General features: G+C 42.6%; 1 protein-coding gene across 1 annotated transcript; it reads right to left on the reverse strand.

Annotated features, from left to right (window-relative positions):
- Positions 1–1,063: 1,063 nt before the first annotated feature.
- On the reverse strand, positions 1,064–9,640 carry LOC148838580 (mucin-3A). Its single transcript, XM_088911211.1, has 11 exons — positions 9,584–9,640; positions 8,660–9,014; positions 7,521–7,636; positions 7,242–7,300; positions 6,227–6,354; positions 5,853–5,921; positions 5,498–5,660; positions 4,919–5,080; positions 4,665–4,753; positions 4,055–4,257; positions 1,064–3,416 (listed from the first exon to the last, which is right to left on the reverse strand). Exons 1-11 carry the CDS (start codon positions 9,638–9,640, stop codon positions 3,372–3,374), a joined length of 1,446 nt encoding a protein of 481 aa, XP_088767337.1. The 3' UTR covers positions 1,064–3,371.
- Between the last annotated feature and the right edge of the window lie 2,181 nt (positions 9,641–11,821).

Consider the following 11,821-nt stretch of genomic DNA (forward strand, 5'->3'; position numbering starts at 1 on the left):
ACTGAGGACCTCACATGGTCTCTCAACACCACCTGTCTGATTAAGAAAAACAGTGCCTGTACTTCCTAAGACAATTGAAGAAGGCTAAGATATATCCCCAGAGCCTCTCTAACTTTTACAGATGCACTACAGAAAGCACACTGACAGGTTGTATCACAGTGTGGTATGGCAACTGCAGTATTACTGACCACAAAGCCCTACCGCGGGTGGTGAAAACTGCCCAGTCCATCACTGGGGTTGCTCTCCCATCCATCCAGGACATTTATGACAGACGGTGCTTGAGGAAAGCTCTAAGCATCATCAAAGACCCCACACACCCCAGCTACAGACTGTTTGACCCTCTACCATCTGGAAAACAGTACCGGAGCATTCGGGCCCGGACTACCAGACTCAGAGACAGTTTTTACCCCCGCACTATAAAGCTATTAAACTCCCAGCCTCTCTCACCTACTATCCGAACCCTCACAATGCCTTCTCTCTTCATCAAAACTCAAACACACATTGAAATCTACCTCTACCTCACATGTCAAGAGGTTCACTCCCAATAATTTTCTGTCCTTTATTTCATTCTGTTGATGCATGTTTTTGCACATCTGATGTTGTTTTGCACATTGCCTGTTGTTGTTTTTGCACACTGCCTGTTGTCTCTTTCTTTTCTTATACAATTGTATTGTTGTTTTTTTGTACTGCTTACCATCTGAGAGCTAGCTAAATAGCATTTCGTTATACCATATACCCATATAAGAGTATAATGGCAATAAACTTGAACTTGAACGTACTGTTACACTAGTAATCCTGGTCAGAATTCCCCTAACAGGTACTAATTCACCGTACTGAGTAGTAGATTTCATACTCACACACTGTACTACACTTAGGCTTCTGTAAGTACCAAAACATCTTTATACGCACCTGTGCTGCTGCAGTTGTAATAGTAATAATCTTGTTACCTCATACAACCTGCCGGGATATAAATCCGCATGTCAGGAAAGTAAAAACGACACATTGCAACCCCCCTCACCGGGAAAAGTGAACAGAAAGTGAACAGAAAACAAACATTGCAGCTTGAAAAAAAATGTTTATTGCACATCTCAAATTCATAAATTATTACAGGTAATATATCTTAGCATCAATGTTCTATTGTAAAGCGTATAAATACATTGGAGAGATTCTTTTAAATGCACTCTTAAAGTGAGGCATGAGGAGTAACGCAGTCTGTTGCAGTAAACTTTAGTTCTCAAACTCTGGTACGCGTACCGGCAGTGGTACGTGGAGTGCCGCCAGGTGGTACGCCAAAAGACCCTGGAACTGTGTCGTGTGCGCTGAAAAATCGGGACGGGTTTTCATATTTTGTATTTTGTATTTTAAACATGTCGAATACGCAGCCTACGTACTGCGATACAGTGCGCGCTAATACTTCAGTGGACACAAGAGATACTCTGTAATTCTATACCACTCTATAGGAATGCGTGCTAGGGACGCAAGTGACCAATTGTATTTTAAAAAAGCTACTGTATCTCCAGCAAATAGGGAGGAAGGAGAATGTGCGTGATTTTGGAACAATGCCAACGTTCTAAACACAGGAATGCATAGAAATACGTGCTACGAACGCTGGTAATCTTGTGAGCACAGGAAAGCGTGATAGATAACAGAAAAATATTTAAGAACTGTTCTAAGTTAATTTGAGAAAAATACACCGAGCGTCTCTGTGTTTTGTTCCCATGCGCATGAAATAAAAACTTTAAATAAATACGGAAATAAAAACGGAAACGCGGAAAAATGCAAGCTTGCGGATTGCTAAAGCAGGTAAGCTACACTATTTTTGAAGAACCGTATTTACCGTTGGCAAAAGAGCTGACACGTATTATGTGTAGAGAAAAAGCTGCTAAACAGCTCGACCTGCTGCCCCCCTCCCCCTGAAAGACACAGTCATTCATAGAATTATTGAAATGAAGGATTATATCAAAAGTACACTGATAGAGCGCGTTAAGATGAGGAGATGTTTTTCACTGCAATTAGATGAGTCTGTAGTCGATTTGGCCAATTTGCTCGTTTACGTTAGATACGAGTTTGAGGGTACGTCCCATGAGGACTTTCTGTTCTGTAAGCCGCTACCAACAGGAACTACAGGAGAGCACATATTTCAGCTGCTGAATAAATTTATCGAAGAGAATGGCATCAACTGGATAAAATGGGTCTGAGTTTGTACAGACGGTGCTAGAGCAATGACAAGCCGACACAGCGGTGTAGGTGCACGAATTAGAGAGGTTGCTCCAGAAATTAATGGACGCATTGCAACATCCACCGCGAGACCTTTGCCGTCAAGAAAATGCCTGACGATTTAAAATCTGTTAGACTCTGTTGTGAATTGTATCAAGGCTCGAAAAATTAATTCACATCTGCTTTGCTCGACTAAACAGGCTCACCCCTCTCACTGAAATGGTGCTTTTTTATTAGTTGTTGTTACTGTTTTTTTTCTGTAAAACACTTTGAGAAGCCACCTTTAAAGGCGCTATATGAAATAAAGTTTATTATTATAATATGTATTATATGTATGTGTGAGTGTGTGTGCACGCGCGCTCATGTTGGTCATTGAGAATTTCTGGGGTTCCTATGAGATGATGACTTGTAGGTGGTACTTGGATGCTTTGGTTGGATTAGGGGTGGTACTCGGTCCAAAAAGTTTGAGAACCACTGCAGTAAAGTACAGTCTCGAACACCCTTTGCCAAATACAGTAACCTTCATTATTCACTGTTCTAGAAATGGTGAAGTCTAGGAGAATCCCCATCGCAGTCTAGTGACATGACTCCGTATGCTCAAATTAAGCTACTGTTGCTAGGAAAGGTGCTGCTATACAAGTTGGGGGTTAAAAATATCATAGTTTCACGATTACCAGAAATGGTCTCCTCGTGTCTGTAACCTTCCTTCCCTAAGTTGTCAGCAGCTGCAATTTGTAGTTTCCTGTTTTTTTCCTGGGGCAGCAGTTAAATGGTTATATCGAAATTTGAACAAGGCAAAACAATATTAATGAATCAAATTCTAATCTCAACCCATTGCTCCGTATCTCGATTATAATTTTAGTTTGGTTGGGAACTGGGTTTTCCCATGGTTGGAAGTGGACGAACGTCTTCTTCTTTTCTGATTTCTTCTGTTTGGTGAGTTAAAACGACTGAAACCTTGCTGACAAAGACGTTAATCGCCAGCGGATGTTGCAGAGCTGCCAGAGCTGAACTGCCATGTTGGCCAACCATAAGCACCATGGGTTCATTGGGGGTTAGTATGCATGTTCTTCCCAGTCTTGTGCTAGATGTGTGTGCAGCCTGTGTCCCTCAGCTCAGACAGGGAGCCTCACAGGGGAAAGGGGGAGAAACGACTAGGTCTCGAAAGAGGTCCGGATCTGGGGCCGACCGATTCTCACCTGCAAAGAAAGACAGGGGATTAGCAAAACAGCACCCCCACACCCCACTCCCCCGAAAACAACTAACCAAAAATAGAAAGGTAAGTGATTAACACTCCATACTTAAGTTCACCTCCACTCTGCACCACTGGCGTCTTGGCCCAATGGCTTCTATAACATTTCAAACAGCAGTTTTTTTAAAAGAATGAGCTAAGGTTACCAATTTAGAATATTCTCATTATATTATTCTAAAATGTGCATTGTGGTGTAAAAATTACCGTTCAGAACAGTTGAATATGAATGGCTGGAGTAGTTGAAATAGAACCTAATCATATTTTTCTTCTGCTGCTTTTGATGGTCCCTGAAATGTTTTATTATGCTTGATGGAGTTGGGAATGAATAATGTTTCAAACTTGTGGCTGCATTATCGATCTTTTTATGTAGTAACAGTATGTATCATATGTATTTACTGTATCTACATTCTCCAGATCAATCTGTGTTGTCTATGTACTTGTCCTCCAACTGCAGTATTTATTTAATACCTCTGATGGTGAAGTATGGGGTTGCAAGCTTGTCACTGAAAACAGTGACTCTGGAAAAAAAAGTGAATTGGGAAATGTGGTCTTTCCTTTTGTGCCGCAATGATAAAGATCGCTCACCGAGATGGGGGGACTGAGGTTGTTGAGCTGGATGTTCTGTTGCATGGGGCGTCTTTCCTCTCTGCTGTAGGGTGGGCAGGGGTCGGGGTATCTTGGTACGCTAGAATCCGGGAAGTAAGAACTTGGGTTTCTGAAGATTGTGGAACTCTGGGCATTGTAGGGCAGGTCCCGGGACTTTCCGTACAGTGCGCTGTAGCTTTCAGCTGGAACCCAGAGAGTGAGCAGGTGAGCATCCAACAAGAAGAATCATCAGCTTGTCTTACGTTCCTAGTGCCAGTGAAAAGCTCAATCAAATCTGCCAGAATGAACAGACAGGCAGCGGACGAAACACAGAGAGGCAAGAGAGGCAGAGGAAGACACCTGAAAAGAAAACAGAAAGTACAAGAGAAGAGAAAACCCTAAAAAAAGGATGAGGGAAGAGTACAACAATAAGAAGTAAAGAGAAAGAAAAGAAGGGAGAATGAGAGCCAAAGAGACGGAAGGAAAGGTCACCTGAGAACAAGGTATACAGTAGTAACTGTGATCTTGCTCCGTATGAGTGGAAACGCAGGTTTAGACATTTGGTGCCTGTGCTTGGCTGAGGAGGCAAGGGAGAACATGGGGGCAGTACCTGCTGGTGTGTCTGTCCTGTTAAGCGGCGGCCACTCAAAATCATCATCCAGCCACTGGTTCATCAGACTCTTCTTCCCGTCCTGGTTCCTGAGAGGTGGCAAGAGGGATGAGTCAAGGCCAGCTTCCTCTCGTCTCATTTCTGCGTTCTGTAACAAGGCTTCCCTGGTGCTAGGCTCATCTCACCTGTCTATCTCTCACTTAGCAGAGATGTCAAGGCTCTGCTGAAAAAAAGAAGCTGTTATATTGTCAAACCTGATTTCTTTCTTCTTGCCCAGGATGAGGAATGTGGACAAGGTGATGACAGTGACCACTATGACCACAGCCAGGATGCCCACTCCTGCGTAGAATCCAGCCTTGCTGACAGGAAGGCTACAGTCGCTGCCCATGTACCACTCTGAGCTCGTGTGCAGACAGCTGCGGAGAGAGGGGTGAGCGGCAGGTGAGGAAAGGAGGCGCAAAACCTGATGAGTAAAAAACCTTCTTCGTTTCTATTCAAGGGGAAGTCATTCCAAAGAATTCCAAGAAATATATGCTGATTGAGAGGTGATATCTGTCTATCCATCCATCCCATCCATCTGCACCACCAACCCTGGTGTCCCATGGGTTTAACGAAGAGCTGGGACGTGTCTGTATAATTCATGACTGCGTAGCTGGAGATGATCAGTAAAGCCTTTAGCTGCCCTGTGTTCAGACTCCAGAGCTGGAGACGGATGAACACAGGTCATTCCTGACTAATACTGTATTCTCCCCAGTCTGCTCGGCTTCCCTGATAGCGAAACAAATTTTGCTTATAATGCCAGCAGCGGCGGCTGTGAAGAAGCAAGGGCTTACAAGCAGGTGGGTCCGGCTCTGGTGACCTGACAAGTGCCCAGGTTGCAGGTTTTTCTCTCGTTGTGTCTGGAGTCACACTGGGAAATGCAGACTATTTTCGAATCTATTGTGTGAGCAGTGTAGTAGGCGTTGAAACCCTCTGGGATCACCTTGTCACACACAGCTGTGGAGGGAACACACTGGGGTTAAATACCACATATTCACAGCTGTAGGTGCTTCACTCAGACTCCCTCCCTTTCTGTCTTTCAGTCTCCCAGTTCTGACCACTAGCATACACAGCCTTTCCCTCTCTCCCAGTTCCTCATCTCTACCGAACACCTTTACTCTCTCCTTCTCTGTCTCCCAACATACTCACCAGTTTTGTTCAACGTGCTGTTTCTGACTGTATAATCCTTGATAGTAAAAGTAAGGCAGTTATCTGGTCCTGAAATGGAAATAAAGAATCACTGTGATGCTGTATCGCACAACCTAGCGCTGAGTGAAAAACAGAAAAATTAGCAGGAGATCCCAAACTGATTATCAGGTAAATTAGTGTCTGTGTGGTGCTTTAATATTCCCTGGTGTAGGAACAATAACCACAGTAATATCATCAGGTACATTACAGTCCTGACCCCTTGTTTAAGTACAGTAACAACAGCATCAGTACAGAATTGTGGTGGATGTGATTATACACCAGAGACTTGTATAGTTTATGTAGAGTTGCTACCTGCTACTGGTGCTGTATGTTACCTGTGCAGTTTTTTGCCTTTTCCAGAGCATTTTCCACCTCAGCGAGCACTTTCTGGTACTCCTCGTCTGCATTGTTTCCGTTCTTCATATCTAGGATGACTTCGTAGTCCACAACAATGCTGCCCTTGCTGTGTGCGTGAACAGAAGAAGGTGAACGTGAATTTAATGGCGTCATGAGGCTCCAGTTCTACCTGCAGCTCGTGTCGTTTCTTTTTAATTTTTTCATTTTTGAGAACAAAACAAAACCATTTTACATATAACCCACCATTATTCAGGCTTACATCACAGGCAAAAATGGTCTATTCCTGTTTGTTCCCCTAGTATTTTACAATTCTATAACTTTTAAACAAAACTACATTCAGCGACGAACTACATTCATATATACATTCAAAAGAAGGAAGATGTATACATTTATGAATATGAAATGGGAGGAGATCAGTTATTTTGTATCTCAACAAAATCCAACCTTAAAGGTTTCATGTACTGAAGCCATCTAGACCAATATTTGACCATTTGTTTCATTTGTAATTTTAGTGAAAATGCTATTTTTTCCATGATATATATTTCCTTTATTAATTCAATCGGATCATTCATGGTTGGGAAATCTGGGAGAAGCCACTTTCTTGTTACAGCTTTCTTCCCTGCTGATATAAGGATTCCAAACCAATATTCGTCAGTTCCCCTCCAATCAAAATCCAGTTTGCCAAAATATAAAGCCTCAAATGTAAAGGGCATTCCTTTCAAATATCTCGTGTTGTTTCAGGATTGCACTGTATTTCCTTCCCCCGACAGGATATTCAGAAAACGTGGAGTGAAGGAAGAGGAAACTTCCAGGTGACAGAACTCATCACAGTCTGCGATTACAGCAAAGCTGCACACACAAACCTGAACACAAACCCCGCTGCTTCACTTTACATCTCACACTTAAGTAGTTTCATGCCCACTGGATCCCTTCTTGTGTTCTGGAAGCTGTGGGGCTTTTTCTCTAAGATAGCAGAGCACGAGGACACAGTACCTGATTTTCAAAATCTCCACCCCTTTGTAATTCCTAATATTTTTGTAAACGTTCTTCATCTGCAGGAGATAAGAAAGAGTTTGTCAATGGCATGAACCAGAGAGAAATCTATCTTCACTCTTGAGGGTTAGGTCCATCATAACTGATCGGGCCTTTTGGCAAAAAAAAACACAGTTTGGTCTTCATTCACACCTGTTATTCACGTGTGAATATGAAATCTAAATTCCCTCCAGCTTTGTTGACGTTCAGAGATCCCAGCCCCGTCATTTGGTTCCTTACCTGCTTCGTGAAGCTGTTTACAAATGTACTGTATTCTAATGACGATGTGTTGCTCAGTTCCTGTGTGTAGTTTTGGTCTATCTTCACTGTCACGTTTGCTGTCCTTTCATAGGTATCTGTAACAAATGTGTGGAAAGAAGTTTGCTTACTCGGTTTTCATACCACACAGCTACACAGGACTAATATTCCACAGTTAGGAACAGCTCTACATACAGTACAGGACACCAGATTCTTAAGTTTAGACAAAAGCTGTAAAATCAACCAGCATTTACGATAGGAAAAGTGTTAAAACAGCAGGTATTTTCCAGCATGAACTATGTTAGAGAAAAGGTGTCATATAAATACAGGTTATCGTAGTGTGGGAAGCTGAAATAAAGGGATCGTTGACTCAGAACTGCTTTTACTCATGTGAAAGTTTTATGTTCATCTGGCTTTGGAAATTGGTGCTGTTGTGTTTTCAAAGGTTTCTTAATATTATTGTCTAAAACATGTAGGTGAAACTTGTCAGATTGCAGCAATATGGCCATGTGGAGAGTTTGACCTATGCCACTCTTGTACGGTGCTTGTACAGTGCATCAAAACCCACAGAGGGTCCCGAAATATATTTTCCAGATCTGTGAGTCTCACTCAGCAGATGTCCAATGCTGCATAGTACACTAGAAATAATTGTTGTGATCAAGTTTAGACATTAGTGATGACAGCATCTAGGACAGAGGGTTTAATGGTGAAAATGACTACAAAGTGCACTGGTTGCATTACATGATGTGACATTGTAACTTGCATTGCATCTGAAATCTTTTGATAATTGTACAATCATAAAAATTAAATGATTGCCACTAGTTGCTTATGGTAGAAAGCTGTCTGCCAAGTAGCTCTGTAGACTTGTTGATACATTTTCCAAGTTAGCAAAACTGGGGGATCAAAGAGGAGGGAGCTGAGATACTTACTGTAACAATATTAAATAAAATAAAGTTGTAACACTTGATACATTAACTTTTCCATTTTAGGAGCAAATTCAAATCATTCCTCACACTTGATATGCCTTGAAGATAAGGGACCTGACTGCCTTCTTCATAGTGAAAATTAAGGAAGGCGCAGACAGGTTTTTCATCTGTAAGGTCAGAAGATCATTTACTCACCGACAGAAACAGTTCCTGCTAGAACATCACAAAACTTGCCCTCGAAATTCGGACGACAGACGCACAAATTGTCTACATATGTGCCACCATTGTTACAGACATTTGGAGTTGTATGTTCTTCAGGCTTTCCTGGGGTAGTTGGCTCCTCTGTAGTTGGTCTGACAGTACTGAATGTGACATGAGTAGTGGTGTGACTGGGGTACGGGGTTGTCTGCGGAGAAGCACTGAGGGTTGTCTGTGTGTCAGGAGAGGAAGTAACATCACTGGTTGTTCCAGGAGAAAGAGTGACTGTAGTCTGTGCTTCAGTAGAGGAAGATACATCACTGGTTGTTCCAGGAGAAAGAGTGACTGTAGTCTGTTTTTCAGTAGAGGAAGATACATCACTGGTTGTTCCAGGAGAAAGAGTGACTGTAGTCTGTGTTTCAGTAGAGGAAGATACATCACTGGTTGTTCCAGGAGAAAGAGTGACTGTAGTCTGTGTTTCAGTAGAGGAAGATACATCACTGGTTGTTCCAGGAGAAAGAGTGACTGTAGTCTGTGTTTCAGTAGAGGAAGATACATCACTGGTTGTTCCAGGAGAAAGAGTGACTGTAGTCTGTGTGTCAGGAGAGGAAGATACATCACTGGTTGTTCCAGGAGAAAGAGTGACTGTAGTCTGTGTTTCAGTAGAGGAAGATACATCACTTGTTGTTCCAGGAAACTTAGTGACTGTTGTCTGTGTTTCAGTAGAGGAAGATACATCACTTGTTGTTCCAGGAAACTTAGTGACTGTTGTCTGTGTTTCAGTAGAGGAAGATACATCACTGGTTGTTCCAGGAGAAAGAGTGACTGTAGTCTGTGTGTCAGGAGAGGAAGTAACATCACTGGTTGTTCCAGGAGAAAGAGTGACTGTAGTCTGTGTTTCAGTAGAGGAAGATACATCACTTGTTGTTCCAGGAAACGTAGTGACTGTTGTCTGTGTTTCAGTAGAGGAAGATACATCACTGGTTGTTCCAGGAGAAGGAGTGACTGTAGTCTGTGTTTCAGTAGAGGAAGATACATCACTGGTTGTTCCAGGAGAAAGAGTGACTGTAGTCTGTGTTTCAGTAGAGGAAGATACATCACTTGTTGTTCCAGGAGAAAGAGTGACTGTAGTCTGTGTTTCAGTAGAGGAAGATACATCACTTGTTGTTCCAGGAGAAAGAGTGACTGTAGTCTGTTTTTCAGTAGAGGAAGATACATCACTGGTTGTTCCAGGAGAAAGAGTGACTGTAGTCTGTGTTTCAGTAGAGGAAGATACATCACTGGTTGTTCCAGGAGAAAGAGTGACTGTAGTCTGTGTTTCAGTAGAGGAAGATACATCACTTGTTGTTCCAGGAGAAAGAGTGACTGTAGTCTGTGTTTCAGTAGAGGAAGATACATCACTTGTTGTTCCAGGAGAAAGAGTGACTGTAGTCTGTGTTTCAGTAGAGGAAGTAACATCACTGGTTGTTCCAGGAGAAAGAGTGACTGTAGTCTGTGTTTCAGTAGAGGAAGATACGTCAGTTGTTGTTCCAGAAAAGGAAGTGATTGTAGTCTGTGTGTCTGAAGAGGAAGTGACATCACTGGTTGTTCCAGGAGAAGGAGTGACTGTAGTCTGTGTTTCAGTAGAGGAAGATACATCACTTGTTGTTCCAGGAGAAAGAGTGACTGTAGTCTGTGTTTCAGTAGAGGAAGATACATCACTGGTTGTTCCAGGAGAAAGAGTGACTGTAGTCTGTGTTTCAGTAGAGGAAGATACATCACTGGTTGTTCCAGGAGAAGGAGTGACTGTAGTCTGTGTTTCAGTAGAGGAAGATACATCACTTGTTGTTCCAGGAGAAAGAGTGACTGTTGTCTGTGTTTCAGGAGAGGAAGTAACATCACTGGTTGTTCCAGGAGAAAGAGTGACTGTAGTCTGTGTTTCAGTAGAGGAAGATACATCACTTGTTGTTCCAGGAGAAAGAGTGACTGTAGTCTGTGTTTCAGTAGAGGAAGATACATCACTTGTTGTTCCAGGAGAAAGAGTGACTGTAGTCTGTGTTTCAGTAGAGGAAGATACATCACTGGTTGTTCCAGGAGAAGGAGTGACTGTAGTCTGTGTTTCAGTAGAGGAAGATACATCACTGGTTGTTCCAGGAGAAAGAGTGACTGTAGTCTGTGTTTCAGTAGAGGAAGATACATCACTGGTTGTTCCAGGAGAAGGAGTGACTGTAGTCTGTGTTTCAGTAGAGGAAGATACATCACTGGTTGTTCCAGGAGAAAGAGTGACTGTAGTCTGTGTTTCAGTAGAGGAAGATACATCAGTTGTTGTTCCAGGAAAGGGAGTGACTGTAGGCTGTGTGTCAGGAGGGGAAGTAACATCACTGGTTGTTCCAGAAAAGGAAGTGATTGTAGTCTGTGTATCTGAAGAGGAAGATACATCACTGGTTGTTCCAGGAGAAAGAGTGACTGTAGTCTGTGTTTCAGTAGAGGAAGATACATCACTTGTTGTTCCAGGAGAAGGAGTGACTGTAGGCTGTGTGTCAGTAGAGGAAGATGCATCAGTTGTTATTCCAGGAAAGTGAGTGACTGTAGTCTGTGTTTCAGGAGAGGAAGTAACATCACTTGTTGTTCTAGGAGAAGGAGTGACTGTATTCTGTGTGTCTGAAGAGGAAGTGACATCACTTGTTGTTCCAGGAGAAAGAGTGACTGTTGTCTGTGTTTCAGTAGAGGAAGATACATCAGTTGTTGTTCCAGTAAAGGGAGTGACTGTAGTCTGTGTTTCAGTAGAGGATGATACATCACTTGTTCCAGGAAAAGGAGTGACTGTTGTCTGTGTTTCAGGAGAGGAAGTAACATCACTTGTTGTTCCAGGAGAAGGAGTGAGTGTAGTCTGTGTTTCAGTAGAGGAAGATACATCAGTTGTTGTTCCAGGAAAGGGAGTGACTGTAGGCTGTGTGTCAGGAGAGGAAGTAACATCACTGTTTGTTCCAGAAAAGGAGGTGATTGTAGTCTGTGTGTCTGAAGAGGAAGTGACATCACTGGTTGTTCCAGGAGAAGAAGTGACTGTATTCAGTGTGTCAGTAGAGGAAGTAGCATCACTGGTATAAAGGATAGAAGTTGCTACGTGTGTAGAATCAGCAGTCTTTGGGAATATCTCTACAGAGGAAATGAAAGGTGTAT

Source organism: Atractosteus spatula, chromosome 3, assembly GCF_055471065.1.
Source record: "Atractosteus spatula isolate fAtrSpa1 chromosome 3, fAtrSpa1.hap1, whole genome shotgun sequence".
Taxonomy (NCBI): domain Eukaryota; kingdom Metazoa; phylum Chordata; class Actinopteri; order Semionotiformes; family Lepisosteidae; genus Atractosteus; species Atractosteus spatula.